This window comes from Dromaius novaehollandiae, chromosome 4 (assembly GCF_036370855.1).
Source record: "Dromaius novaehollandiae isolate bDroNov1 chromosome 4, bDroNov1.hap1, whole genome shotgun sequence".
Classification (NCBI taxonomy): Eukaryota; Metazoa; Chordata; class Aves; order Casuariiformes; family Dromaiidae; genus Dromaius; species Dromaius novaehollandiae.
Genome location: NC_088101.1, coordinates 49,093,595 through 49,120,611, shown reverse-complemented (window position 1 = coordinate 49,120,611; position 27,017 = coordinate 49,093,595). Strand labels below are relative to the sequence as shown.

The 27,017-nt window shown below is 35.9% G+C and overlaps 1 protein-coding gene across 7 annotated transcripts in view; it reads left to right on the top strand.

Moving 5' to 3' along the window:
- The window catches only part of ASB5 (ankyrin repeat and SOCS box containing 5), a 39,232-nt gene that overhangs the window by 880 nt on the left and 11,335 nt on the right, over positions 1 to 27,017 (top strand). The window contains exons 2-5 of one of the 7 annotated variants that reach the window (XM_026105177.2): positions 2,038 to 2,170; positions 7,345 to 7,528; positions 10,186 to 10,307; positions 12,310 to 12,602. In XM_026105177.2, the coding sequence (XP_025960962.1) occupies positions 12,407 to 12,602 (196 nt within the window). In that variant the 5' untranslated portion in view covers positions 2,038 to 2,170; positions 7,345 to 7,528; positions 10,186 to 10,307; positions 12,310 to 12,406. Of the gene's footprint in view, positions 1 to 2,037; positions 2,171 to 7,344; positions 7,529 to 7,701; positions 10,308 to 12,309; positions 12,603 to 27,017 lie in introns of those variants that run through there. The other 6 variants (XM_064510988.1, XM_064510987.1, XM_026105179.2 and 3 more) reach the window with 6 other exon arrangements.

The following is a 27,017-nucleotide window of genomic DNA, read 5'->3' as shown; positions in this document are numbered from 1 at the left end:
CCTCTCATCCTTCGGAGCTTGGGGGGTAGCTTTGTGCCCTCTTCTCTGGGGCGTAGCAAAGCTGCTCTTGGTTTGCATTGTGCTTTTTCTGTTTTTCATCAGATTTGTTGTCGAGTTATCGATGTTTATAAAGGAGCCTGTAAAGCAGTTTTGTGTTTTTATTTGTTGGCTGCTAGGTCTGGCTTACATGAGAGAAAAAAATGACTTAAAGATAAGTTCCCATGTCATTCAGTAGTGCATAGCTGAATTATTATTATTGTTATTTTCTTCTTGTGAACAGTCAGGCATCACAACAGCTTGCTAGTCTGTGTCGTGTGTGGCTCTGGGAAAGGCCTCAGTGCTCAGTTGCAGCCTGGTTGGATGCAGCTGTGTCCCCTCAGAGTAGTACCTAGTGTATGAGCAACGTCCTGAAGTTGCTCTTTGTCACCCTTGTTGCTACTACTTGCAGTATATATTCCTGTCTTATTTTGTGCATAACTTTGGAAAAAGGAGTTGTTACAAGCCTGAGCATGCGATGTGAGTTAACTGTTTGCCACCTGTTGCATTTCTAAGGGATTTGTTTTTGGAGGTAAATCTGTATTGCTGTCTCTAGTGGATTTTTGTATTTATGGCTATATAATAAAATGGAAGTAATGTTTGAGGGAAAGGTTTTTTTTTTCTCTCTCTCTCTCTTCATGTCTGTATCTTGCTTTACACCTTGCCATTCATTACATTATTTCCTGCTGTTTCAGTTATTAAATACGTATGTAAAAACTGGAAATAAATAGATATCTAAGTAAATCATCTAGCATTTTTGTTCATGTGTAGAGACTTCATTTAGTAGACAGGCTTCTCCTTAGAATTTTGTTCTTCACCAAATGGCTCAGTGATCCCACACCATTTCCAGGATGGGGCAGTCCTTCACCCTATTTGGTGAAGATTTCACTTCAGAGGGCTGCTAGCAAAACTTAGCTCACCTAGCATGATGTTTTCCATCTCATCTTCCCAGGCCCCTGAATTGACTCCCATTCCTGCACCCTGGACATCTGAGTTTCTGAGAACACATAATATGATGAGTCTGAGGGTGGGGGAGAGGAAGAGACATGATTTTCTCTCCCCTTCCTTCTAAAAGTCTGTACCCTAAGCCTGGGTGAGAAACACCCCCCCCCCCCCCCCCCCCCCCGCTGCCTACACAGTGGTGGTTTGTTCTTTTGGTTTTTTGGTTTTTTGTTTTTTTGGTACATTTCACTGTATTTAGTAGACTACTAGGCCTGGTTAACAAGAAACATTACTTAGGGCTGACAACAGGTGTCAGCAGTAGTTCAGTTAAATATAACTTTCTCTTTACAACACTTAGACTCGAATGCTCTAACTTCAGGGAGTAGGAATGGTGGGAGCTGAGAAGACACAGGGGTTTAAAAGGTGGAAGGTCTCATGGAGGCAGAAGGGATAGGGGAAAGAAGGTGATAATTGTCAGGCTGTTCTGTAAAATATATAATATGTAATTATGGCATTGTTTCTTTACCTCTGCTGTAACAGATTTCAGCTCTGAGACTGAGGGAAGAAATAAAACCTTTGTGGGTAAGGGTGGTGGAACAGAAGAGGAGGGGAAAAAAGTATGAATGATCTGCATTTCTACCCAGCCTGAGTATCTGTAACTGTATTTGCTTTTCTCTTGTATCTGCAAACAAAAAGCTTGATTGCCTTTGCTCTTGCTTTTAGTTCTTATAGTTGCTAATTAGAGTTTCTGGTTAGATATTAAACAACTCTGCTGTTGGGGAAAACTTAAGGAACTGAAGCAGAAATCGTAGGAGTAAAGTAGTGAAATTTCCAAGGCTGCAGTTGAGTACCTGAGCAAGGCTGAAGTCAAAAATGTCAGCTCCTTAACCAAATTCAGGTTAGCTCTGTATTAAGACAGATGAATAAATACAGCTGTTGCTTATGTTCTTTTGGATTTATTTTGAAAGAATCTTTGGATAAGGTGACACTTAAAAGCACAGTATTCAGGGAAAGACAAACGGTATGGGGTGTTCAGGGACTGATTCATTACTGTTTCAGAGCAAAGAAGCCTTCTGCGGCCTTTACATGACTGAGGTAAATCTTGCAAAAGTCAAAAGAAGAATAAAGTTTTGAAAGGAAGACAGTTTTGAAGAGAGAAAGGAAGAGGATTATTCACACTAGTTCTTGGCACGTAAGTTGCTACTTGTTCTGCAAAAATAAAAAAATCTGTTCTTTTTGTAAAAAATAATGGCAATATGTTAATGTCAAAAGTCATTGTCAGCTAAATAATTTGTGTTTGCCTAAGCAGATAAAATAACCTAATTATAAAACCAAATTTAAAGAATCTTGGGGAGCCAGAAATATTTGGGAGACCATTTCGAAGTTGCAGTGGTGCATGGTATTCAGTATATATGAGCATGGTACCCATACCCAGACCAGCAAAGCAACTAAGGCATGGGAGAAAGCACTAAGGGGGAGATACTCAGTTCAGCCCAGGTGGTGGCACCTTTGGCCTCTTCAAGGCTTAAGCTTCTAATTTTACGGGTGAAAATTTAGGTGACTGTCTTCAGCACTTAGGTAGTTAGATGAAGACTTTATGGATAACTTATTTTGATCTAGGGACACATATATGCGTCCTAAATTTTACTATAAGTGTGTACATCCTTTATTGAATTTGCCTTTTATTATTTCTTGAAATGTTAACTCCTTAAGAAGAAATAGGAACCTGGAGCCTCTTTGGCAGCTCTGGCTATGCAGATGAGAATTAAAATAAATGTCATCAGATATCAGAATAAATGTGGTCATGAACAGCTTAGGGAATTTTTTGTCTCTGTTGCATCAGCTTCCATTCACTTAGCACCTCTTCTGGGTGGGTTGGTTTTACAACTGGTGCAGGAAGGCTGTGGGCCAAGAGAAGTAGTCTTGATGGACCACACTGAAGGGTTTTTGTTTCTCACTTCCTGCTCACCTTGATTTTTTTCACTGTAGATCTAAAAAGTACAGAGAATAACAGGATAATCTAGCGGCTGAAAGGGAATTTGCAGCAATAGTCCTTTCCCCATCCTGATGAAAAGAGAGTGCCTATGAGATCAGGTGAACGGCTATTGGTACTAGAGTTTTACTAGATTTATGGTGTACAGAAATTTCCACTTGCGTCTGTATTCAAAGTTCTCCAGCAAGAAAATGTCAGAGAATTTTTGATTTCTGATTTCAGAATTAACTTTGTTTTATAACACTATCTCATTCACTTGTATTAGAACACTGGATTGGAGATGGGACCAAATATTCTTGGCTCCAAAACCGACTCTCATTATGTTTTGGAGTCCAAGCAGATTTGCTATTGCCTGTTACATGGCATACAAAGCCATGTAAGGTAAAGTCCTCTCATACATTACTGGTTTAGCTGAAGCTTTCACACTTCATTGTGCTTTGCATTCTGTGGCAAAAAGCCCATGTGCTACTGATCCACCTCACTCTAGTTTTACCTCATTCCCTAAGTCAGTCCTAAGTTCTTTATCACAAAATATTTTTATGTCTCTTGTAAAAGCACTGAGTAGAGACTGTCATGCCTCGGCTTGAGGAAAAGAATGTTTTGCCAGCTCTGTCATGATGATATCACTTAACTGATACCAATTTTAATGGATGGAAAAAACGTTTTGAATATTAACACTAGCCACAGGAGTCAGTGTATAGTGACTGCTTGACATATACTTGCAGTATAATCTTTTAACTGTCATCCCTGCCAAATCATGTAATTGACTTAGTAATTTGCTTTTGTTTGTACCATTTGTGGGCACCAAAAATATTTTTTGGTCTCACAAAAGCAAATGAAGCCACTTTTACTATCTAGAAGAAAACCTGGCAGAAAATTGAAAAGGTAGATATAAAGTTAGGGAAAGAGGTGATTTCACTTTTTATGGAAACAAATGGTAATAAAGAAAAATCAGTTAAAATTAAAAGACCATAACAGAATAAAACCTACAAATTATGAAAGAAGCTTCAAATTGGTGACAAAAACCATTTACAGCTCAGCTGTTACTTCAAGCAGACTTTTCACTTTAGAATAACTGACAATGATCTCATCTTGACAATATATTTTAAAGGTCTTGCATGTAAAGAAATAAAGGATTATTATAGGTACAAAATAGTTTAACAAGACCAGGAAATATTAATTCAAGCAGCTGAAGAAGTCTGTCTAGGTTTCAAAGTGGCAAAGTGTCATTAGTTACAGGTGCAAATTTGGTCTTTTGAAAGCTGTCACTTAAAACAGAAAATTTTGATCTGTCCTGTAGGCATATATATAGACATGTCTGTAGTTCTATAGATGTATCATTGATTATGGACCCAAGAAAGGAATTATACAAAGGGAAAAGAGATGCAAAATGAGGAGACCCTTCACTCCATATAAATTACAGCTAAACATCTCTGTTAATATGCAGCTTGTATTTGTGTTTTGATATTACTCTCCTCATGGTTTACTATTACTTCTTAGCTGGAAATTACTGTCTCTGCAGCAGAATAGGTGGTAAGGCGTGTGGGAGCTTTTTTTAGTTAAAGTCCAGTAGGTTGGCTTAAACTTACCAGCAATTTAAACTAAACTGCCAGATTTTGAAGTGAAATGGCTGAATACAGGCACACATTCCTTTGTGTTGATTTCCAGGAAGGGAGAAAGAGGGGCAAGAACCTTTACCAGAGGAATGGAATGGGCAGCTGGAGGTGGTAACTTTTTTAACTCCTGCACGGCAAGATTTGCTAGAGTTTGTCTGTCAACAGGCTGTGTGTGCCTGCTGTCTGACATGGTTCTGGTTTTAGTAATGTCTCCAAGTACACACATGACTTTTTGGGAATCTTCTGTTATGTTACTGTCGATATTTGTGTTGTGATAATTCTCCAGAGAGGACGAAACAAATATTCTAGGACAAACTTGTGAAGTTTCCTGGCACAACTCACATTGGATTTATTTGTAAGCAAGTCAGTTATAGCTGCTTTACTTCTGTAGTATACATACAGGACTTTACTGTCAGCAATTAGATAGAGTTGTTAAGCAGATCAAACATGCTGATCTGCTTAATGTTGCTGATAGCAGGGATTGTTTGATATTAGACTTGTTGAGGTGGAATCTATCACCATTGTGACAAGCAGCTATCCAGTGGGCATACAGCAAAGTGATACAGCTTTAAAATTGCTGGGTATTTTTTTAAAGAATCGATAAAGTTATAAAACTAGAATTTCATTATCACTTAAATATCTGAATTAGGTTTTATGAGTTTAAGTGCATGTGATATAGAGAACATCCATAATGTCTACAGATACTGATTGGTATTTAAATCCTTGAACAGTCATTCCATTCTCTGGGAAGCCAGATATGCAAGACTATATGTCAGAACTATTTTCCAAAGATAGCAGTAGTATTTTCAACAGGCGAGGAATTACAGAAAGACAAGACAGCTGAATAAAACCAATTTAAATTCATTGCAAGTTAGCAGTAGAAAAAGTAAACTTTTCATTATATTACAAATAAAAAGTTATGATTCATGTGCTTCAGTACCAGAAGAACTTGATTTGCACAATACCTAATCTGTAGCAGACCACTGATTTTAAAACTATGGAGGAAAAAAAGCCATTTTCTCTATGGCTGTATCCACCCAAAGGCATGAAACTCAGACTTTCTGTAACAGTTTGGAGATCTGGTGGAAATAATGATCTGCAGCAAAATCTGGAGAGAAACTGTATTTTTAATAAAACTTGTAGGTGAGAATTTTTGTGTTGAAGCTTTTCAAATGAACTGGTATGTTTAACAGTCTTATGAGAGAAGAGAAATGGTGTTTGAATACATAGTCCTCCAATAGAATGAGTATCAGAAGTCAGAGCATGAAGGTGGTAACATTTTGTGAAGTTTATCCTGATCTTCACCTGTTATATGACACTTAAAGATAAGTCTTTGCCTTGCATTTTGAAAGACACTTTATTAAAGTCATTAGTTGGGCAAACAGGAGACTAGCATGAATTATGACAGCAGTGCAGAAGTCTGAAAGAAACATGACTTTGGATATCAGTTGTAACTTCAGGCTGCATTGTTTGTATAGGCTCTGGATAGACATGGCATTAAGGCATTTGAGGAAGAAAACAAGCTGTAAAAATGAGATTTAGGCATTGCATGTCTTTATTTTACAGTGTGGTGTTTGCTTCTGTTGGCAATGCAGCACAACTTTCAGGTTTTTATGATGAGAATATAACTTGGTCATATGATAGAGTAGGCCTGTAGAATTTTTAAGGATAGCAACAGGATGCAGTGTAAAAGAGATTCAGATCTGAACAAAGTTACGCAGTAAAAACAAATCAAAACAAAAACTCCAAAACAAACAAACAAAAACCCTTAGCCACAGGCAAAAAAATAAAGGGAATGCTACATTTGACAATCTTTTGAAACTAAATGCTGCTTTCCTCAGTAAGGGCCACTAGGTAAGTTCTTAAGAGTATGATTATCTACTTACATTCTTAATATCTTTAGATACAATTTATTCTTTTGGGTATGGGACTGTAGTATCTATAGTAATCACCTTTATGTAAATTTTGTAGTACTGATGGTGTATAATGTGCTGCATACGACACAAAGCTAAAGCCAGTCAGTGACTAAAGTGGATGAGAGAGGTAAAAATACAGGACACTGTATTCAGAAAAAGGTGTATGTAAGTTTTTTGCATATGAAAATATTAGATATTTTTAAATCTGTTTCTGTTTCCTAATCTATCCCCATTTCCACTAATTATCCAGCTTACATCTCTGTACTAACTCATGTATGCCTATACATGTGGTAAGCCATCTACTTGCTGGCTTCTTTCTTTCTTCTTGTCAGAGATGTCCTTAAACTGTTTTGCTCTTATTCTGAGAAAATATCAGAGAAGCTTGGACTTCTCTGGACCAAAGTTTGTGTTCTGTTTCTCATGCTTTTCCTCTTTTCATTCCCCCAAAATACTAGTACAAAATTGGTAGTTCTGCCATGTCCTCTCTTCATATTTTATAGAGGAAGAACGGTAACTAGGCTTGACTTCCTGTTTGGAAAAGAAGCCAACAGCTGTTTCTTCTTTCCTCCAATCACTCCCAATTCTGAATCTTTTCTAGCTTTTGGATGAATGTGGTTTGTTTGTGTTCCTATGCCTAACCATGGATGCAGAATACTTACTTTTTCATACTATTAAAGATATTATTGAAAAGAACATTTAGTGTTTTTTAAAAGGTTGCTTTATTGTATGTCTGTCTCTTTTGCTTTACCTTCAATGTGAACTTAAGGTAATGTAGTGGAAGTCATTTTGTGTGACAATAGACACAAGCAAATGTGTTTTAAAATAATTGCTCTGTATCTAGATTTATTCAGGTCAAATGCTTTGAACAGGAAATGATAATAGAAAAAAGCCTAAAGAAGATATAACAAGGAGGAAATGATATAAACAGCATTCTGCAGCTTCAGATGTGTCAGATAAAATGTTCAGTATTGAGGATTAACATCCCATACAACTATTAAAATACAAGTCAGCAAATCACTAAGCAGGTAATTTTTCATACTGCATCTTTTTAGTAGCTCAGGCCTCTCAGCACTTTGAATCCTTCATGAAGCATTTTATGCTTGCATCAGAAAAGCAATACTAGAAGTAGTGGCTTCTCAGTAATTTTATTTTAAACTTTTTTGTTTTGAGGTCATTGTTTTAGAAGTTTGTCCAAGTGGATTCTCTATAATGTTTAAACAAATGCATTCCCTCAGAGCACCTGAGATGTTTCTATTCCTCTGCCTGGCGTCTTGCCTCATGAAATTATCTTTTATTATCTTTGTTATTAGCAAAAAGTCTCAAAAATTAAGAGCAGAATGACTGCCTTAACTTCTTGTGTATTTTTAGCCACATCTCCTATCTGTGAAGTGAGACATGCAGGTAAAGTGCCATACAAATAATTCCTTACACCTTTTTGCTTATCTTTTCTCTTTAAAAAGACATTTTGACTTTCAGATGTTTAGGTATTGCTCAAAAATACTGAAGTAAACGATTAAGACTTTTTGTTACAAACTTTGTGCTATGAGGGCAACTACTCTTCTACAGCCTACATTAACCTAATTTAAGGATTCTACTGTTGAAGATTTAATTATAAGTAAGTACATTTTCCAGAACTGAAGAAAGTGTTTGGTATTGAGAAATCATATTTCTAAGGATTTTACAGTCTTTAGAATTCAAAGATGCCTTCAAAGACCAAATATTACATCAGTTGTGTTATTTTTCTTTTAATCTTTCCGTACTGAAAATTAAGCACACTACAATCTTCTGAAGTGCTGAGGAAATTCCCAAAATAAAATAAGAGGTCGTTAATGTGATTATATGATTAATCATTATAAGACAGAGCAATCATGCATTTTTTCCTAAAATTTACTTGCTTACGTTGTGGGTAAATTACACTAAAATTCACAGACACTTCAAGTTAGCATAAACAGGTACCACTGCAGGAATACTTCCTTTCTGCTGTTGGCCACTTATTAGAAGCTACATATTAATGCATTTAAGAGCAAGTTACTTTGATTTTCTATTTATCTGAGGACTGCCATATGAAATAAACTACTTTAATTGTCATTATAAATGACAATATTGTTATTTTGAACATACTTCTAGAAATGATATCACAACAAGCTTTTTTAAGAGATAAGTTAAGACTGTAAAACCTAGCATTTGAAGTTTGCAAGCAATTTTGAAATTAAAATAGTTAATTGCCAGAAATGGAGAAAGCATACAAGAGAAATGACTATTTGATTCTTGTTTTAATTTCCTGGGAGTAGGCTAGTATGCTAAGCTGGAATGTACCTTGACTAGCACAGTTTTATTCCTATGTTCTTAAAACAAACAAAGCAAAACAGAAGCCCTAACATTGTTTGTCTGTGGTATAGCTTGGTCCTGTTTTTCCTATGCATGAGGATAAACCCTTAAATGTTATACTATTTTTATACACTATCCCTTTTGCAGCCATTAAATGAATTCCATATTTCTTTTCATATAAGTCTGTTATCCAAATTTCCTATTAAAATAAAATTTATTAAATATCTAATTAGTTTCAGTATTATTTTCATGATTTTTTTTTAACAGTGATGTCATCTTCAGAATATTCCTGTTGAGATTTTTCCCATGTGCAGAAATGAGGTACAGAGAAATTCCTTTTCCAAATGTCAGAACTGTTCTGGAAATGGGAATATTCAGATTGCATCTCTGGTATTTTCAAGTGTTTTAACATTTTTTTAGATTGTTACATATTGGTGATACATCTCTATTTGGAAGCTGTGAGTGCTCAGCACTGCTGCAGGTCAGCGTCGAGTTGCTTCACGTTGCTGGGCAAATAGAAATTTGGTACACTTATATGTCAGTATTTACACTCTTGTGTAGCATTGCATTGATTGTCAGCTGCTGTATTTATTTATTTTTGCTTCTACTTTCTGATTTCTGTTCCAACATCTGTAGCTTTCTCTTCCTGTTCTCCCCATCTGCATGGGCCTGCTCTCAACTATTTTGTGCTCAAGTCTCAGTATTCACATTGTTGCTTCTTCCAAAATGCCATATGATCATTAGCATCTAGACAGTTGTTCTGTTTTCATGACTTGGGTGCCTAGTAGTGTGGGTTTGCCAGCACGCTATAATGGCCACTTCTGCTGAGCCTCAGTAGCCTTAGATTAGGATAAATTCAATTAATCTGTGCAGTTGGAGCATTTCCAGTTAAGCTGGCACACAAGACAGAGATGGAGCTAGAATACAGAAATATTATTAGGAGAGTAATTTTGCCAGCCTCTTATGAACATGTGTGAGCTGAAATTCTCAAAACTCTTGATTTCTTTCATTTTTGTGTCGTTTATAGCTATGGAGGGAAATGTATGAGGGAGCAGAAGACAAGCTTCAGTACAGGGATAACCCTCTTGCTCAGTTTTCATGTTGTTTCTAGCAGTGGAATGATGACTTAACAAAATATTACGTGTATCCTCAGCCTTTTTTTAGAAAAGGGTTTTTATTTTGTTGTTACTTTACAGAAAAATTCAACTTGAAGAAGACACCTAACAATTGATAAACTTCTGCCCAACTGCAGTCATAAGAAAGAAACAGTATTGTAATGAAAAGATTAACTTTGCTGCTATTAACTCCATCTATTATTTATAGTAATTGTTATTTGAATTTTGCCTCTACAAAGAGAGACCGTTCTGTTAATTAACAAAAAGTGGGAGAAGTCCAGGTGATGAAGAGCACTTACTGGATGATGCCATATGGAGTAAAGTAAAAAACACTATAAAGAGGTAAAAGTGATTCTATCAGGTAATTACAATTCTTCCTTATTCTGCATGGTAAATTTGCAAAACAGAGGTACTTCAGATGGCTGGGGAATTCTGGGGACTAAGTTAAGCTTAATAATGCTAGTAGAAATATGGAAGTAGTATGAAATTCCAAGTACTGGATGTGTTACTAAGGAAAATATCATTTCTATTAATGATTGAAACGGAAATTGGCAGTGCCGGCTCAGAACATAATGCCTAATTTATCCTTATGGAAAACATGACACCTCAATTCAGTGTCAGATAACAATGTGCCAAATATAAAAAGGGATTTTCATTTGGCATTTTAAGTACTCTGTCCTACTTCTAACTATGGTATGAGAAGAGCAGTTCCTATTCTAGCTGGATGAGAAAATATCTATAAATTTAAATTTCTCCTAAATTTATATTTAGGAGAAAATGTATATTTTTTTCTCGGACTGATATTGATTATAGTGTAAACTGTTTTCTTACTGCCTTTTCTGGTTGCTATTTTGACTTTTGTGTGGCTTTAAGATTTTTTTCGAGGAAAAAGACTAAATGTCTGCTTCTCTCAAGATAAGCATAATTTAGTTCCTATCTGTTAAAAATTGTGATGTTTATTCTCAAGCACATCTCTTTTCCCTTCCACCATTGCCATTTCTTCATTTACATAGGTTTATTTGCACATAGTTTACAGAAAACATTATAGTTTTTTACCCTTATGATCTGGCTCCAGGAGAGATTTATTAGAGGATCTTCATTTTGCCACTTCTCTTTTAAAAATACGAATTTGTATGTCTGATATTCTCTTCATTGAAGTTGGGGGGATCTTTGGATGCCGTGACATTTAGATCATACCCTCTGTTCCTGATGGGCCATTGCCAGCTTTCTAAAATAGCTTTTTCTGATCATCAAACAAAAGAACCCCAGGTAGAATAGAAAGAGTGTTTCAGTTTAAGATTACTATGGGTAGAGTATTTTAAACTACAATTAAAGATACTAGTTATTTTTTATTTAAAAGGTAATACTAAGAAGTTAAAACAGAATCCTTAGCTGTACTGCTGCAGTTCTTTATTTGAGGGTTACAGCTTATTTAGGAATCCAGTTCTGTCCTGTGGCTCTTCAGTTTGTGTCATGTTGTAACCTCGTTATTTACTCACTAGCAATTACTCACGCTACTGGAACTGCTTGTGAGTAAACTGCTGATGACTATGACTAATAAGCTTATGGCATACAAGCAAATTAATTCTTAACAAAAACCTGAGGAATTTAGCTTCCATTCTCCAAAACTGACCAAGAAGAAAAACCTGTCACATCATAGGTTTAAAATAATGTGATGCAGCACAATGAAATGTGTATTATAAGCATTAGAGATTTTTCCATGTTTTATATTTACCAGTGCGTTTATTTCCTAATTTTAATGTTCCGAGGTTTATAAAAGTATCTTGGAGTTTGATTTTCATCATCTATTCTGAGTATTGTTTTTTTGTATAATAGTGTCAGCTATGTATACTAGGTACTTTCATTCAGCCTGAATGAAATAGTAAGAGACTGTCAAAGCTGGTATATTTTAAATCTGTTTCTTTATTAATGTGTATTTCAGGTATTTACTGATGTGGTTCTGTCTTTATTATTAAAAAAAAAAGCCTATTGTAAAAGAAGGGAGCATAAAAGAACAATTACACTTTAGAAGCAGGAGAACTTAGCAGAAACTGATTTAACTTTTAGGCTGTTAGCCTCGTTAGATGACATTAAAGTTCTTAATACCTTTGACAGTGCCTTTTTAAACAAGTATAAATATGATAAATAAATGAAATAGAAATGCAGAGTCTGGAATGAGACAGGCCTTTTAAGTGGAACAAGTACAATCCAGAATCTTGGAACCTGTCTCTGTTATGTTCTTTCCCACTTGAATATCACCAGCCTAGCAGGAGCGGTAGTGAACTCAATACTATGTACAGTATAAATAATCCTCATATTTTGAGCAGCAAGCATCATGACCAGCTGATATTTTCTTTCCTCAGGACCAGTTGTTCCCAAGAGTGCGTGGCTGGAGCCATATGATCTTATCAACACATTTGAGAGCCCTACCCAAACACTGAGAGAGATTTTGCCGCAGCAATGACTGTCATAGAAGAAAATCGCCCTTTTGCTCAGCAACTCTCTAATGTCTACTTTACTATACTTTCCCTTTTTTGTTTTAAACTTTTTGTGAAGATCAGCCTTGCTATACTTAGTCATTTCTACATTGTGAAAGGGAACCGTAAGGAAGCAGCAAGAATAGCTGCTGAATTTTATGGAGTTCCTCAAGGACAAGGTATATTTGTACTTATTATCTTAGTTTATCACTATTGTTTTTTTTGTTTTTTTTTTTTTTTGCAGGTAATTATTTTTCTGCTAGCCTGATTTATTTTCAGTTTGTAAACTGATGTGTGTGAGGATTATTAATGTAGTTTTCTCTGTTTAATTTTTAACAAGAAGTATCTGAAGGAGTATTGTTAGATTCCTTAAATTATAAGTAAATAATTTTTTTGTTGTTGTTGGTTAATATTAAGTTCAGAATAAAACAGAAGTATTATCAGCAATTTCCAGTTGAAAGAGAGGCCTATACTGAGATTGCCATTACATCCCATTCTAAAACAATTTTCCCAATTACCTCTAAGGTTGCCCCACTTTACCGATGTGTGAGTAAAAATTTTCCCCACCTCGAATCTGGCTAAAGTTAGGTCATTCTTAACACTTCAGTGAAAGTAGTCCAGATATTTTTGTGAATAGATTAAGAAAAATATTTCTTCCTTAGGTTAAAATATTCCTATAATAATTTATTCAAGAAGATATAGTCCTTCTTTGCTTTGAATTAGAGACTCAGCATGCATCAGGAAGTTTACTGTTTGTCAGAGTGAGCTTTTGGGCATTGTTGTGGAAAAACACCCAAATACCACTGAGCTGAAAGCTCTTGAAAATTCCTTTTTCTGTTTGCTGAAGCAGAGCTGTATTAGAGCTGGGCATTGCTATTCTCCCAAGTTCATCTGCAGTGAGCCTGTATCATTTTTGTTCAATTATTTTCTGTGTCACAGAACACAGAAAACTCTTTTCTCAAATACATCTCCTAGTGCATGATAGAGCCATGCTTTTACTCAGCTTGGGATCCCTGCTGCCTTGCTTTTCTTTGATTGTGGCTGCTTCTATTCTGAGATCATACTGTGTGAATTATACAACAGAACAGAAAGACACTTGCCTTGTCTCTCATTGCCTTCACTGCTCATCCCTAGGTACCATGAACAAGAGGAAATAGCCTGAGTTAAATGCAAAGGGTAAACTAGAGAAATGGGCCAGAAACAGTTTCAAACCTAAAGATCTTTTCACTCTTCAATGTTGGGTTAAATGTCAGATATAATATAATTTTGCATGTGTGTTTAAATTTGCAAACCAGAGAGAGGGACTTATGTCCTGAAGTGGGGAATGGCTTGCTGATTAGGAGATTTGCTTGAGATGAATTTATATCATGTGTACTCTATATGATTTAGAAAGTACTGAAACCCAGGATTTTCACGTCTGAGCATGTAGCATCACATCACTGGATCTATTACATGTGTGTGAGTATATGTATAGTTATATATGTCTATGTGAGTGTGTGTGTGTGTACATGTATTTGCTAGAGTAGAGGGATAGGACTGACTTTCTAGCCTACTAGCAAAATTACACAGGATATGGTAGCTTCTGCTCCAAATCAAGAAGAATTTGTCATCAAATGCTTCTAGATAGCTCTAAGCAGGATCATTCTGGGCAGACTGACACACAATCTCTGAGTAAGGAAGGAAAAGGACTGGGGAAAAACCTAGAGGGAAAGGAATAAAATGGATTAGGTTAGAGGATGAAACAGCCTGTCCTCTGTTACCTGTTGCTGAACCCAGGAGACTTTAGTTTGATCATTCATCAGATGTCTGAACTACTATAGCTAAATAAAAATGTATTCAGCCTTATAGTAGTTGGCCCATGCAAAAGATGAAAACTTATCACTGTTGCATGTTACCATTTTGCTGAGGTTTCAGAGGTTTATTTGATCTTAGAGGCTCCAACACATGGTAGAGTTTCTGGTTTTCTGCTTGGTTTATTTTGTGCTTAAGCTATACTTTTCACAGCTGGCTCTGGGTGTGTCTTAATTTTTCACTGCACTCGGTGTTTCGGCCTAGATTTGCAACCAAACTAAGCATGTGTTCAGCCAGTGTTACATAATAATCCTAGGTGTTCCGCACACAAATAAGGCTCCTCAAAATTACTATTTTATCTCAATCCGTTTTGTACCTTTGCTCTGTGTTCCTAGCAAGGTAGCATGTTACTGTCTCTGTTCGCACCTTGTTGTGGGAATTGGTTTATTTATGTTTGTAAAGCACAGTACACAGATACCTTAGTAGAGTTTTTGAAATGCAGTGTAACAAAGTTTCTTGTTCTAAGCCACCAAACGATCAAATTAAATACTGAGTATCTGCCTAATTAGTGTTCATCTGTGTTTTTTATTAAACAGAGAAGTCTCAGCAGAATAAAACAGAAAATAGTAAAATAGCCTAATTGAAGGTTATAACTAAGAAGTAGTTCCAATTAAACGAAATGTTAGTTTTTATTTTCTAACTTTAACCCCATAACATATTCTTAAAATCCTGTTAGGGCTGGCGTTTTCAGTTTGCTTGTAATACTGTAAAAATACTTTTTGCTGTAATGGGTGAGCTGGAATAGAGTGCTATAATTCTGTAGAGGAAAAGAGCCTTCAGAAGTAATGCACTACTAGCAGCAGGCATTATCTCGTGTTTACTGGATGAAGCTCTTGAGCTATAATAATCCTTTCTTTTATGAAACCTGTATAAATGACATTTTAGAGTACAGAGGAGGAGTAGTTGGTGGAATTCCTTTTATCAAACTGCAGGTATATAGGTTAATGCAGGATTTGGGCCCAGGGATCAAACATTTCTTGGCTAACTTCCTTTGTTTTGTGACTATTTCTTTGTGGAATACAAGGAGGCAGTTAGCCTGTGTCATCTGCTCAGTGCAGTCTTGTTGCTAGATTTAAGTAGGGAAGAAGGTCATATTTTGTTCCTTAATATTTCAGGAACACTTTCTCTCCAGTTTGAATAGTCACCAGCCCACTGTGTTAAATCTGTCCTTTGGATCTCATATGAACAGCTGGATTCGAACAGAGTCCATAACTAATTAGAAATGATTATCTTATGTGTGTGGCATTGAAATATAAGAACTAGATCAGTGTTCAGCACCAGGTAAGACTAGAAAAGTGCATCTATAAACTCTATAGTTGTAAGTCACATTAATTTGTTTACAGAGATCAAGTCTGAATCAAACTTTCCTTTTTAGAACTGCAGGAGTGTACAGCTGAAAGGCACCTTGGGAGGTTATTTGGACCTATTTATGATCAAACATACATAGGTTTTCCATGGCAAATGTTTGTCCAACCTGTTTTTAAAATGCTTAGTAATAGGGAATTCTGTAGCGTCTCTCTATATCCTATTACAATTTTTACTATCATCATAATTGGAGTGCTTCTAACTTCCCCCAAGATCTACCTAAATTTTTATTTCTGCAAGCTAAATATTTAAATTTTTGGTTTAATAATATTTATTATAAAGTATAACTAAGGTAATTATCAGTTGTACTCCATGTGTGAAAAATAAACAATGTAAAGACTGTTATCATGGATCTTTTCTTATCTTGTCAGGAATTACTGTAGTTGTTCTCCTTTGAACTTCTGCCAGTTCATATACATCTATCTTGAAGTCTAATGTTCCAAGTTAGACAGACTGCTCCAGCTAAGACTTTATTAGTGCAACAAGTGGAACTATTAGTTGTATAAAAGTGGAACAGTTATGTCATATGCCATGTATATAATACCCTATGTAATACCTCCTGGAATTATCTTTTTTAAAAAAACAATAAAGTATTATTGACTCAGGCTGTAGCCCACTACAAACCCATGTTATTTTAAGCAGTAGCACTATACTATGCATATGTTTTTTCCTGTCTAAATACAATATGTTGTACTTGTCTTTAGCTAACATCATGCTCTTAATTAAAGGCAATTTCTCCATTTTACTCAAATCAATTTGAAGTCTATTTCCCTCAGAGCAGTTGCAGTACCTCCAACTTAGCGTTATTTACAAGTTTTATGAAGACAGATGTAATAGTCTGTCATGTAAAATACCAAATCACTAATAGGACCAAATGCATGACAGAACTCTGTAGTCTTTTACATTTGTTTACAGTGGGTCAATTCTTGTCTTAATAATCTATCAAAATTTAATCTTTTTTTTTTTTTTTTTTTTAGTGTAGTCAATGGTATTACTACTATAAAATAATTAAATGAAAAAGGGATCTATCTTATTATAAAGCACCCATTTACTGGATTATTTTTAACTTTGGCACTGATCTGGTAAACACTTACTAGTAAACACATTTGCCCTATTGAATTGAGAGGGACTGATTAGTTATTTAGAGCTAAGTACTTTGCAATCGGGGTCTATAGTTGTGTTTTAAATAAATTATGATGCCTGCCTTTTCATGTTGAAGTGAACATGTATTCATTATTCTAGAAAATTCACAAAAGTCAACATTTTATTCATTTATTTCTTTTATGGGAAAAAGTCATAGTGCACATAGGTGTATTCAGATTTAATATCCTGTGCCCTACAAACTGATCTACAAGGATGAACTTACTTTCAAGTTAATTTTGGGATTAATTATCTCCTTAATGGACTATCTACAGTGACAGTGATTTGCAGAGTAAGATTACTTCTCTCAATGTATTGCCTTAGCATAAAGCACAAGCAGCCTCAGAAGCAGAAAACAGAACTCAGGAATCCTTTCTCTATAATCCTTTGTCCTTCCTAAAAAATCAAGACAATAATTCAGCTGTTGCCCCATCTTGCTGGAAACCAACACTGGAAAAAGGAAAGGAAAAATAATGTTTTTAAAAACATTTCCTTCCCTTGACTTAATTGACTTAACACTTAATAAAGTAAAACCAATTAAATCCACCTAAACATTACCCTTATCTTAGTTCCTCTATCTGCAAGTACTAGCCTATTCATATCAAGATGAAAAAAACTGAAGTGTGACTATTTTCATGCCCATATACTACCAGGTCCTTTCATGAATATAGAATTTTATAAATTTTATAATTCATGCTTATTATTCTGTCATTATTATTTATAATACTAACATTCAGAATATGTATGTGTGTGAATATAAATATAAAAAGGAACTTTAAAATGAAATATAATCTCACTATCATATCAAGTATATGGAAATTAAAGGACAGTTAAATTGGGACTTGATGTAATTTTGAATGAAATATTTTAATATGGGCGCTATCTATTTTAAAAAGAAAAGAGGGAAAACAAAAAAAAAAAAATCCATGAAAGCAATTATCAGAATTTTCAGATAAGTAAGTTCTTTGAATCTACAATTGAAAGTTCTGGGGCACTTTCAGAGGTTACTATTTTCTTAACAACTCAAATATGACAGTTTTTCCAATGTACATATATTTTATAATAGTTCTTAATGGAAATGCACTTCAGAATTTGAATGCAGATTTGAAAATGCCTTACTATGTTGAGAAAGAATAAGCTTGTAGAGTGAGAAGGATTTGGCGTTTGGCACCTGCAAAGCAACTTGTAGTAGGCATGTTCATTGAATAATTTTACAAATTTGACTCTGTGAAGTGGTTGCACTTTGGCACAGCAACTTGTTTTGCTTTCTTTGGAAGCAGAGCGTATAAGATGAAAAGCTCTTTCCATTTGAGCCCAAGGCTTCTTTTTATCTTCATCAACAGTTTCTTGCTACAGTGTTCCTGTTTTTTTGTTTTATTCTGTTTTCCTCATGACTGCATCTCAGTTTCATGCTTGCTTTGGATATTTCTTCCTTACTTTGTGCCCAAATTGTGTTAATCTGCCTTGAGAATGAAAAAGTAATTTTCATTATCCAAACATGGATAATCCATCAAAGTGAGTGGAGTTAATTCATATTTTTAAGAGCTTTTATTTCAATGTGCATGTGTAATCAGGTAGTTAACACTCAATTATTTTAAACTAGGATCCTAATTTATGTTTTTTCATCCTTATAAGAGTGAAAAATTCAGCCATAATAAAAATTATAGTTTTCAATCTTGAAAGCAGTTTTACTGAACATATTTGGCTGAATGGCCAGTTTGTCAATATGACAGGGGAGAAAACCCTGACTACGTGCTCTTAGTAATAGCCAATAGCCACATTGCTTCTCCTTTTTCCCTCTTATATTGTGGTAAGCAGATTGCACTGAAATATCTGAATCCAGACCTGTGAAGAGTTAATAACTCAGTCTCTTGTACAGCTGTTGCTTGATACAAAGTGGAGGATCAAAAGCAACCTTTACACTCTTCCTACCATACCAGCTACTGGTCATAGCATGAAAGTGCTCTATATTTACAACTGCTGCATTGGAGCTTCAGCTGATTTTTATAGTTCCTTTGCTTCAGGATGAGGCAGTAGGGCTCCAGTAGTAAGTGATCTCAAAGTATAAGTGAATGTATCAAGTCTTAAGACTTGTTGTCAGATGTTATTGGGTCTGTAGGATATAAACTCTACTGGCAAATACTGTTCAGAGCTTAGCTTATAAGGAAAAATACATACTTTGATAATACAGATAATTTTAATTTTATCACAGTTCCCATTCATAAACTTGTGTAAGGGAAAAAGATTCTATTTTTATCTAAATTAAAACTGATACTCAGTAACTGTCAAAATGCTTTTAGCTGCAAGCAGACGGTGTTACAGATGAACTTTCCTATGAAAGAATCATTTGGCAGAAGTTAACAAACAAATAACAACAAACAATTAGTCATGTACTTATACAGATACCGGCGGTCTGATGCGCAAATTAAGTACTTTGACAACATGAAATTGAATCTTTTGTAAATGTACTGCTTGAATTATGTTTTTATCTTATTTTTTTAAATATTGTCCATTACCTGTACAGGCCTTTAGAGAATATCAGTTTGTAAGTAATTTTACTACTTATAAATTCTTCTTTAAAATAATTTTCAAATATAATTTTAATTTGTAGAGTTTGAGCATAGATTCTCAAAACCTATTACATTGTTTTTGCAGAAATGGAGAGTTGAATATGCCCTGAATTCTTTTAAGTTAAAAAGTCTACTGTTGAATGAAAATTCTAATCTATCTTTTGCTGTATATGCCTTGGCAGTGGATGGTAGGAATGCCCAGTACATTAGTTATTCTAGTTATCCCAAATTAGGCCGTCCATGAAATTGTCTCAGTTTAAGATGGGAGTCCCCATCTCTTTTCAGGATTACCAGACTATGTGAGTAGTACTAAGCCTCATGTTTCCTGCTGGTGCTTGTACACTGAGCACTGCTTGGGCAGGCCTAGGAAACCAGGGCCATTAAATACAACTCATAAATTGGAAAAAAGGCTTTGTTTTGCTGTTAGAGCTGCACTATTTGGAAAGCTTACTTTTTTTTATTAGATTTGGAACTGTAGTGAATGATTAGAGCAATGTTTTCCTACTATTCTGTTCTAACAAGTTGCAATTGATAATGTCACTCAGCAACAGTTGTTAGGTAGGGAACATAGGCACAAGGCATTTTCTCAACTTGCATTCCACAGAGATCACAGTTCTATTAATAAAAGCCATATAAGACCTCTACTAGCTTCCTGGATACAATAGAGATTCATTTAGTAATGATAGGAATATTGTGTATGGCATACCTATTCACCATACCATTCAGTGTAAGGCACCACATTTAGCATTTGTTTTTCATACACTACATGTTAATGCTGTAAAAAATGCTGTAAGTTAATGCTGTAAAAATGCTTAAGATAATGTGAGTGCCCTTTTTAAAAGCTTCAGAAGGGAGATTTTTCTGATGAGTGTATCACCCCCTCTTCGTATGCTAAATAACTCTGCCAGAGAAGAGTCATACTCAAAAATAATTCTCGATATTCTAGGCACTTGCTTAAAATGACACAAATAACACCACATATCAACAAGATACCAGAACCTCCTCTGGAGAGTATAATCTACCTTAAAGGGATTTTGGTGAGGGTTATGTGATGGAAATAGACTGGCATAGCAATTCAAGCAGCCAGAGCACTGGCATATCTGTGCCAGCAAAACCCAAGCACATCTGTTGACAGGCACTGACTCTTCCCTCACCTTAAAGAAAATCTCTGAGGCTACAGAAACCTCTTGTGAATGTGCCTGCTGGAACCTCTTTGCATCCTTGCTTCCCTGAAAGGAGTTGAGATATCCCATTACATATATTCCTTCATGGAGATCTTTTTTGTTTACCTCCCTGAGAAGAACATTACCACAAGCTCCATTTTCTGAAAACCGTTACACGTTTTCATTAGTGTCATTCATGTTTGCCTCCTTGAAATTTGTCTTTTCCGAAGGTGGACCTTTTACTTGTCACCCACATACATACTGTTGGCATGCTTGATTTGCATGGTCTAAATTAACTCATGTGGCAATCCCCTTCATCAATTGATTTCTTTATTTTTCTGGATGAAATGAGTAATAAGCTTTTGAACTTGACTGTAGGCCTGATATGGGGAAATTCCTGAGCTGGTTGGCTTACACTGCAAATGGACAGGAAATTTTTGCAAACAAGCCACTACACTATTTCTCGTAAAGAGAGTATGAGAGACATTGTAAATCTGGTCAGATCTTCTTATGATTGTGATCCTCAAGTACTACTTAAAAAAAAGTAGTGGCAGATATAGTACATTGGTGTGCATAAATAAATAATCTTGAAAGTATGACCATTTAAGTATTACCTGCTTATCTGCTGGCATTTGGCAAGATGTGGAGGACAGAGGGCTGGTGACATCTGGGTAATGCCTAAGCTTCTGATTGTTTGCTAATGATTGATATCATCCTGTCAGCCACAGAGCATGGCTTGAGATGCAAGTATTTGATTAAAAAGAAAAAAAAATCCATTTTTCCTCTGTCATGCTAATAGAGCTTTATCACTGTACTACTATGGTACATTTAATTTTCTTGGTGTTGAGCCAGCACTGCAGGATGTAACAGTGGATGGATGTAACTTTTGGGATGCTGTGTTTTTATAGGTAATGGTGTTTCTGTGATTATTTCCAAAACTTGCTTAATATTGGCCTCTTGTATAGGGACGAATATTCAGGATCTCTTCTGGTTCATTCGTGACAATGTTAAATGACAGGCAATTCCTAGGGTAGTGGCACTGAGATCCAGGAAGCCTGTCCATCATGTCACCTTCTATTTACAGTCTATGTATCATACAAGTAGGAAAAGGCAGTTTCATGATCTGTTCCAGAATTTAATGTGGCAGGCTCTGAATAGTCACTGTAACCCCATAATTATACTGGTTGAAAAAGTAAATAGAGTGGCTGAACCTGAAAGCACGAAATTGTTTGGGAAGCCAGATGGCACATCATTTGGCTAAATTGAGGAGGGTTGCACACAAAAAAAGGACTAATCTGTGGCATTTGAAAATAGGGCAATTTTGCCCAATTCTTCCTAAGGTAAATTGCTCTTTTGGGAGTGTGGACTGTTTGTATCAGGCTGCATCATGTGCTGATTTTTGGTGGTGGTGGTGGTGGTATTTTAACTAACACATCTTCTTGTGTATTAACTAAATAGCATCTCCATGGCATTAAGAACAGCCTTCAGAATAGAATGGGTTCCCCATTGAAATGGAGGAACAAAAATTTCTGTCCATATCCATTCCCACCTGTTAAGAACACAGTTGTCCCCACAGAGTAAACTCAGCTATTTGCTGGCACACAAATGTTGAGAGTGTACTGACATTTATTTTTATAACAATCTGGATAAAAAACATTGTGGAGAAAATTTCTTGGAAGTTTCTTATAACAGTTCTCCCATTATAAATTAAATGGAACTAAATATTAGTGAAATGCAACATAGTGGATTATTTAATGTTTGCCAGTTAAACGAAGTCAAAAGGCCAAGCTCATCAGTAAAAGCCTCCATTTTCCTTATTCTGAGACTGTAGTGTCTACCTCTTCGTCTTGCTCCTTTTGTGCAGGAACTGCATTGCTACCATGGGTAGATATAATCTGAAAGCTTTCCCTGATTGCTTGTGTACCAAGGCAGGTAAAAATATGATCTACTGTAGTTTCTTAGCTAAAAGAACCTATACTATATACTTGGATGTATATTTAGATTTTTGCTGCAAATTTTGTTAGTGGATTTTGGAACTCTTTAAGTGTCTGAGTACGAAGCCTGAGTAGTTTCACACATTAATAGTTTTGCTACTCAATAAGGTAAATAAATACTTATTTCTGTTTTTAAAGTTAATGTAAACTGGTGCATGGATGGCTGACCTGAACATGATTACATAGCAATTCCATATTAGAGGTGGAAATGAAATAGAGTTCTTCAGTCTTGCTCTGGTTTTAACTCATGTCCATCTCTGCTTTATATCACCATCTCAGTTATATTTTTAAAGCATTTCAGTTTGATTTCTGATGTTAGTCAAGCTTTCTTTTAAAAGAACCTTTTATTTATGTACTATTTTAATGTGACTTTTTTATGGCTCTTGCCCAGAAGATGAATAGTTCTGCCTAGCAGAATTTAGTGCAAAGTTGCTTCTAGAATCCTGAATGAGTTTTGCCTTTTTTAACACATGAAGAAAGATAGTACATATTTTATTTGTTACATTCTGATGTCCTCCGAAGTATTCAAAGGAGGTGGAGAATAGTCATTGGTAAGTGTCTATGGAATAGGGGCTGTGGCAACTGTCTGTGCATCTGCTGGTTTCCTTGCTGCTGCAAGTCACACTTATGCAGATGGTGACGATAATACTGTGCGGGGCTGGAGTATCTGTAGAAATCGAGCAGTATGAACTACTCCCATGCTGTTTGTACCACCTCACAGAACAGACACAGCTTCATTCTCAGCTGACAACCTCACCCACAAAGCTCCTACAAAAACATGCAGGTCTTGTCTTCCCAACCTACTGCCAATCCCTGCCCTGCAGTGCTGGACGCTTTGCTTGTCCCACCTAACTATGATCTTGCCACTTATTTTTTTTCTTAAAGAAAGCCAAAAGAAGGACTTAGAAAAAATGTGTATTATTTCAACATTTAAGGGATAAATTGTTGCCAAGTACCTGAAAGAAATAATACTAGGAAAAAACCAGTAATGTTTATTTCCTTTTAAAAAGTTTACAAATGGCTAGTTTTTATATTAGTAGATGACGACAGTGGGGAAATACTAGAAGGAAGAAGGGGGAAGGGAACGGCAGTATGTTAATGCATTGCTGGTACAAGGAAGTCACTCCATGCTGGAATTTTATGGATCAGTTATTTCTTTTTGCTTCTCCCTGCAGATTTCTGTTGTGCAGTATCAGCATGGTGCATGGTAACAAACAAAGAAAAAATTTTGCTACTAGTTTGTTGCCCTTGTTTTCCTTATGTTTGAAATATAGTGACTTGTGCCTCTTTTGATAAAATTGCAGCCTTACTTTCATAATGGGATCAGACTTTCAAAATAACCAGTGAAGTCTTGTTTTGCTAGTCAAACCAGGCTTTTATTTATTCAAGATGTAGTTTTCAGTTGACATCTGTAGGATACTGTGTCCCCTCTTTAAAAAATAAAACAAAAAACAAAGTGTTTCATGATTGGATTCTTAGCTACTCCGGAATTTCTCTCTTAACTGCAAAGTACCTATGAGTAAAACCTGATTCAGTAATAATTTTTGTTTCAAGCTGTCATTAATAAAAAGAATTGCTATCCTGATAAACACAGTTCAATTTTTTTCTATTTTAGATGGCTTGTTATGCAAGCAACAAAGCAGTGAATACTTATGCTTTAAGAATCTGTTTCCTTTTTGGTTTAATGATGAAAAAATTAACACCTTCTTTCCATTTAAATCATGTAAATAGTTAAGACTCATGCTGTAGCTAAGCTGATTCTTTCTCCGTTTTAAAAATAGAAAATGCTACAGCAATCCTTCCCTTCCCCCACCATGTACTCACTAGTCCAAGCTAGTAAATGTTACTGAATGGATTTCAGCGTTGTAGCCATTCTACAGTAAGTACAACAAGAGCCTTTGTGAAAAACCGAAAGGAGGAAAGAAAGGTAGTAGAAATTCATTTGTGGACGTTCGTCAGACCAGAGTACCTGCACTAATGATAGACAAGCTTTCCTCGAGAAACAAGTAAATAATGACAACAAATACTGCTGTTGAGAGGAGCTGCACTCACCAGAATCTCCCAAAAAGAAGCCTAGAAAGTATAGGGGAGTGTCCTGCAAAACGAAAAGCTAGCTGGGGTATTCTCACCAGCCAAGGTTAGTATAGCAGCCATTTCACAAACCGATGGTGTACTGAAATATGCTATGCTGACCCAGTTTATGATGTTCTGGCTTTAAACTGTTATTTCTTTCCAGCTGAATGTAAATGCTCGTTTGTTAGTGGCACTTTATTACCTTCCATGGGTTAACACGAGGGTATGGAAGCTATGTTTTGTTGTTCTTTCTGCACTGAAATCAGTTGATCTAAACTACTCTTTCTTGTTTATCTGCCCTGTTTGTTTTATGCAAGCGCTTAAGGTTTGACTTACCCTGACTTTTGCTGTCCTGCCACAAGGTAACTGGATACTGAGGGCTAATTGTTTACAAGAGAGAACAGAGAATGAAAGGAGGTGGAGGAGTAACTTTATATGCCAAGTTTAGCGGTAACTGAAACAGAAGGCAATGGAGGAAATACAAGTGACAGAATTATTGCATCCTATACTAAGATACTAAACGCAAATTTGTAATTGTAAGGGTTTGCGTAGAGAAGTACTGATGAGGTATTTAAGTTACTGGACACAGACATTTTGAGCAATGAGGAATAAGCTGAATAATAATAGAAATGTTTAGGGCTGCTATATTGTATGTTCAATTTTTTTCTAATTTTGTCTTAGTATAACAGGTATATAAAAGAGAGCTGTGAGTAATTGTACAATTGAGTAATTGGCAGCCGAAAGGTGGGATTTTTTAAAAACGGTGATCATTAACCCTAGTTAATAACAACCATATTCTCAGACTCAGTGAGCCAAAAAAAAGAAGGAAGTGAAAACTTGATAATGTTGACAATGTGAAATTAGTAACTGTTTTAAAAGTGGAAGATAATAAAATAGTCAAGGAAAGTATGGCAGGTGACGGGAGGGAGCGGTTGAATATATTTTGCATGAACAGGAGGATGAAAAGCATTCTTGAAATAACTTTGCTAATTTCCAGTATTTTCAATTTTAGAATTAAGCGATATTCAGGAATTTAAGCAGCAGTTACTGTATTTTCCCAACTAACCATTCAGCTGCAACAGTATTGTAAGGTTATCTTTATTCATCAGTAATAACCTGCAGTGTACCTTTTACCCTCTTATTGGGTACGCTCACCATTTGGGGGCTAAAATTCCCTGATCTATAGTAACTTGTATTTATGAACATTTCAGCTTATTAGATCAGCAGTTTCCAAGAACAAGGGCAATCTTCATCAGAAAAGAAGTTTTACAGATATTTTGTCTAAAAATGTTAGCACTAGCTGCTCCTTGATATGGATCAGGATTAGAACAGGCTTTTTTGCCATTTTTATAGAGGATTATCCACAGTTAGCCAAGATTTGAAATTTTCAAAAAATCACATCAAAATATGGAAAGTAAATTTTTCTGAAGATTCCATCTTAACAGGGTCCAGCTCTTTACAGCTTCTTTGTGATGACCCAGGTGCACGTATATGTTTTCTGATAGACATCATGACACTTCTGAGAGACTTCTGTTGCGATTGATGCTTCCAGTTGCTGCATGTCACTTGAACAACAGGCATATGTAATATTGAATCTGAAGGACCCACACAGGCATCCAAACTTGACTCTCTTCCCCAGGCACTCTAGCATAGTAAAGCCAGAGGACGTCATACTGGAATGCATAATGTCTGCAGATTGTAAAATGGGTTAAAAGTGGCCAAGGGGACAGAAGACATATGTCATAGTAGATTTGGATAGAAGGGAAAAAAGAGTAGAGCCAGACTAGGAAAAGATCTTCAGCCCAATGGCATGAGGGCCACAACCAGGCTATTTTACAAAATCTCTTGGATTTGGCAAAAAGCAGCACACTGGGTACAGCTTTGCTGGCCAACTGGCTACTGTCTGCAGCAGTTACTCTCTGACAGGAGACTGGAAAAATACTGAGAATTATGAACCCAGCTTGGGCAAAATTACTTGCAGTCTGGTTTAGGGCTAGAGACTATTTGACGAGTCCAGGTCAAAAATTCCTTTAGACAAAAGTCCTCTAAAATCTGAAGTCAGCTCAGAACATCAGTATTCCTTTTCTGTCAGCTGCTACTTGGAAAGTCCACTGAAAAACTCTTCTTTTGCTTTAGTTATTAGTGCAAGGAAATATTATCAGCCTAAGAATGCTACCAGCTGCGCCACACACTCAAATCAAAGAATATGATGTGGGTCTAACAGTCTCTATTGATTATGGAAGGTTAGAGGTTAATATGGTTTTACATCTTGGTGCTTTTGCTGTGGCATAGTTCGCAAGCTACTATAGGCTGGACAAAAATCTAGCCAGTTGTTGATCCTTCAGGAAGGTGGAAAAACAAACTGTGACTAATGGACAGAGGAAGGAGCAGTTGCTGCTGCACTTTCACATGACAGGAGAAGGGACCTGACACACTTC